General features: G+C 46.3%; 2 protein-coding genes across 2 annotated transcripts; both read right to left on the bottom strand.

Annotated features, from left to right (window-relative positions):
• Window positions 1-674: 674 nt before the first annotated feature.
• LOC133019886 (uncharacterized) lies at window positions 675-2,882 on the bottom strand. The gene is made up of 8 exons (XM_061086511.1): window positions 2,798-2,882; window positions 2,536-2,665; window positions 2,321-2,451; window positions 2,219-2,233; window positions 1,923-2,009; window positions 1,641-1,788; window positions 1,415-1,548; window positions 675-1,327 (listed from the first exon to the last, which is right to left on the bottom strand). Exons 1-8 carry the CDS (start codon window positions 2,844-2,846, stop codon window positions 1,032-1,034), a joined length of 990 nt encoding a protein of 329 aa, XP_060942494.1. The 5' UTR covers window positions 2,847-2,882; the 3' UTR covers window positions 675-1,031.
• A 118-nt stretch (window positions 2,883-3,000) lies between these two features.
• Window positions 3,001-3,695, bottom strand: LOC133011833 (phospholipase A2, minor isoenzyme-like). The gene is made up of 4 exons (XM_061079747.1): window positions 3,647-3,695; window positions 3,381-3,498; window positions 3,209-3,336; window positions 3,001-3,121 (listed from the first exon to the last, which is right to left on the bottom strand). The coding sequence occupies exons 1-4, from the start codon at window positions 3,693-3,695 to the stop codon at window positions 3,009-3,011; spliced, it is 408 nt and encodes a 135-aa protein (XP_060935730.1). The 3' UTR covers window positions 3,001-3,008.

Raw genomic sequence — 3,695 nt, 5'->3', positions numbered from 1 at the left:
CCTCTGACTATGTTGAGAAAAAGTTTCGTGTATTTTTACTGCAGAATAACTGGGAAAATTAACGAGCAAATCTGTGAAAGTGGCCCAATGCATTCCTAATGTAACCATATTTGGAAGCTGATTAAAAATATTCCTTGAGAGGTTTTAAGTTACTTCGCTGATGAGCCGCACACAGCTCCAGAGCCGCAGGGTGCCGACCCCTGACCTAGACATAAAAGTCCATGTGCATGCTCAATATGTTTTTCCAAAAGATGGTTTCAATTTTTTTACAAAATGTATGTTCAAGTGTTTTTCTGCAAAAGAGAAGGAAGTGGAGACGCGTCATCCATTTTTATACTCAGTCACTGCGATTCACTCATTAGCCAACTGTATTTTCACTGTGTAGATTAAGGAGGATATCAGTGATATATCAGTGCATCAAAACTGCAGAGATGATCAAAATGTATGTGTACGCATTACAAGATACACACACTGTGTGTTCACTCTACACAAAAATAAATGTTTACTATCGTAGTGCAGTTAATTTAAAGTTTAGACCAAGTAATTCATGATAACATAATAATTTGCTCTGGTTTTGGTCTAAAATATATAAAAGCTATAAAATGATATATACAACTGAATACTTCACAAATAATACAAAAACTCTATAAATTCATACACACACAAACTGAATCATTTTTTTAATCTTCTTTATTGAGTACTGCAAGCATTTGTATAATTTGATAAATTGCCAATATTAAAGTCTACAGTCTGTTAACTAACTGGTTTCTCTTCTTCTAATGTTCAAAGTGCACAAAAGCGATGGAAACGGTGAGATAAGCCTTTTTTTTGCAAGAATGGTTAAAATCTTTACTTTTTCATCACAGATATGCCCATGGTGCACAAAACCATTGATTTCAAGGGGAGAAAGAGCTAGATAAGAGCGCCCTCTATTGGAAGCTTGAGGTAGGATCATACCCGTGAATGACCGGGCATCAGTTAATGAGAGATGCAGATCTACTGGTGTTTCTTGTCAGGATACAGATCCACAGCTAACAATAGAGATAAAGTGCAGAGAAAGAAGGAGAAAAGAAAAACATGACCTTGAGAATGTGACAGTACAAAGTCAGTGTGAGTATTTGCGGACGAAACAAGCTGCTGCCGCTCCGTGATGAGTGTGTCGTGTGTGGGAGTGGATCCTGTGTTTGATTAAATGCAGAAGTATTCGACTGACATCGGTCGCTGGGCAGGTTATAGTGATCGTTGTTATAAGGCGATCTGGCGAAACACTCGGCGGCCTTCCTGTCACACTCGCAGATGAACTGCTCACATTCGCCGTTGTCTATCTCTGAGGAGGAGAAAGCGCACAAGGTGGTTAGGAGGTTATTTCTTCTTCTTTAATAACCTCAAACTCTTGTCGTCTCGGTTCACTCACCGTCACAGGTGACCGTCTTGCTTGCTTCGTCACAGCTCCAGGTGTACCACTCGATGTAAGGGCTGTCGAAGATCGACAAGCATTTGTCGTGCTGCTGAGCATCACCATAACAGTTGTCGTGCACTTCGCAGCACCTGCAGGTTTGACAACACAAGTTCTCAGACAGGGAGAAAAGGCATTTGTATGTCATGATAGCACTGAGCTGAGCGAGTGAATGAATCGCAACCTGTCCAGCTCGTCCACAGGCGTGCCAGAGCCGCCCTTTCCACAGTAGCAGCCGTAGTCAGCGTAGTCCCTAATCGGCGAACTGTCGGGCATCGTGCAAAGGATCATTTGCTGGAACTGGGGGATCGCCCTGCCACGGCGAGACAGGGCTGAAGTACAACAAGGTGGAAGGATGAGAATTCTGGTTATACAGGCCTAGAAGGAGCATCAACCACCGCACATGCAGATGAATCACAAATACTTTGAAGATGGGGGGTGAAGCTTTCTGTGAAGTTGTACTCACCCACAGAGAGGCCGGCGGCCAAGAGAAACAGAGTTCGGAGGGCGTTCATCCTGCGAGTCGAGACCTTCTGACACAGCTCAGGTCCTCCTACAAAGTCAGTGTGAGTATTTCAATGAGCGGACGAAACAAGCTGCTGCCGCTCCTGAGAGCTCAGTGATGAGTGGATCCTGTGTTCGATTAACTGCAGAGGTCTTCTACTGACATTGGTGTCCGGGCAGGTTATAGTGATCGTTGTTAAGTCGATTTGGCGAAACACTCGGCGGCCTTCCTGTCACACTCGCAGATAAACATCTCACCTGCGTTGTTGTCCTCTGACGTGGAGAAAGTGCAGAAGGTGGTTATGAGGTTATTTCTTCTTCTTTAATGACCTCACGCTCTTGTCCTCTTTGTGCACTCACTGCCACAGGTGATCATCTTGCTCGCTTCGTCACAGTTATAGGAGTATAACTTGAAAGGTCTGTGGAAGATGGTGCGGCATGGGTGGTGCTCCAGGGCGTCATCGTAACACTTGTCGTGCACGTGGCAGCACCTATAGGTTTGACAACACAAGTATTCAGGCAGGGCGAAAAGGTGTGTTTATGTCACGGTAGAGAGAAAGAGAATGAAGCAAGACCTGTCCAGCTCGCCCACAGGCGTGCCAGAGTCGTCCCTAATCGGCCAGCTGCCGGGCATTGTGCACTGCATCATTTGCTGAGAATGGTAGAGTGACTTGCCGTTGATAGACAGGGCTGGAGCACAACAAGCTGGAAGGATGAAAAATCTGTTTATACAGGACTAGAAGGAGCATCAACCGCCGCTCATGCAGATGAATCACCAATACTGTATTTATCTACAAGTGAGATGGGGGGTGAAGCTTTCTGTGAAGTTGTACTCACCCACAGAGAGGCCGGCGGCCAAGAGAAACAGAGTTCGGAGGGCATTCATCCTGCGAGTCAAGACCTTCAGACACAGTTCAGGTCCTCCTTCAAACTCAATGTGAGTATTTCAATGAGCTGACGAAACAAGCTGCTGCCGCTCCTGAGAGCCGAGTGATGGGTGTGTCGTGTGTTGGAGTGGATCCTGTGTTCGATTAACTGCAGAAGTCTTCTACTGACATTGGTCGCTGGACAGGTGATCGTTGTTATAAGTCGATCTGGCGAAACACTCGGCAGCCTTCCTGTCGCACTCGCAGATAAACATCTCACGTGCGTTGTTGTCCTCTGACGTGGAGAATGTGCAGAAGGTGGTTAGGAGGTTATTTCTTCTTCTTTAATGACCTCACGCTCTTGACCTCTTGGTGCACTCACTGCCACAGGTGACCGTCTTGCTGGCTTCATCACAGTTATAGGAGTATAACTTGAAAGGGCTGTGGAAGATGGTGCGGCATGGGTGGTGCTCCAGGGCGTCATCGTAACAGTTGTCGTGCACATGGCAAAAAGGTGTGTTTATGTCACGGTAGAGAGAAAGAGAATGAAGCACGACCTGTCCAGCTCGTCCACAGGCGTGCCAGAGTCGTCCCTAATCGGCCAGCTGCCGGGCATTGTGCACAGAATCATTTGTTGAGAATGGTAGAGTGACTTGCCGTTGATAGACAGGGCTGGAGCACAACAAGCTGGAACGATGAAAGATCTGTTTATACAGGACTAGAAGGAGAATCAACCGACCACACATGCAGATGAATCCCAAATACTGTATTGATCCACAAGGGAGATGGGGGGTGAAGCTTTCTGTGAAGTTGTACTCACCCACAGAGAGGCCGGCGGCCAAGAGAAACAGACATCGGACGGCGTTCAT

This window comes from Limanda limanda, chromosome 1 (genome assembly GCF_963576545.1).
Source record: "Limanda limanda chromosome 1, fLimLim1.1, whole genome shotgun sequence".
Classification (NCBI taxonomy): Eukaryota; Metazoa; Chordata; class Actinopteri; order Pleuronectiformes; family Pleuronectidae; genus Limanda; species Limanda limanda.
This window is presented reverse-complemented; position numbering and strand designations above follow the sequence as displayed.

What these genes read in the sequence shown, in the direction of transcription:
- LOC133019886 (XM_061086511.1), bottom strand. Translation starts at nt 2,846, where the DNA reads ATGAATGCCCTCCGAACTCTGTTTCTCTTGGCCGCCGGCCTCTCTGTG. An exon ending in GGCCGCCGGCCTCTCTGTGG is followed by an intron (nt 2,666 to 2,797) that starts GTGAGTACAACT and finishes TCATCCTTCCAG; the next exon opens with CTTGTTGTGCTCCAGCCCTG. An exon ending in CCTGTGGGCGAGCTGGACAG is followed by an intron (nt 2,452 to 2,535) that starts GTCTTGCTTCAT and finishes TCAAACCTATAG; the next exon opens with GTGCTGCCACGTGCACGACA.
- LOC133011833 (XM_061079747.1), bottom strand. Translation starts at nt 3,695, where the DNA reads ATGAACGCCGTCCGATGTCTGTTTCTCTTGGCCGCCGGCCTCTCTGTG. An exon ending in GGCCGCCGGCCTCTCTGTGG is followed by an intron (nt 3,499 to 3,646) that starts GTGAGTACAACT and finishes GTTGTGCTCCAG; the next exon opens with CCCTGTCTATCAACGGCAAG. An exon ending in CAAGACGGTCACCTGTGGCA is followed by an intron (nt 3,122 to 3,208) that starts GTGAGTGCACCA and finishes TCTCCACGTCAG; the next exon opens with AGGACAACAACGCACGTGAG.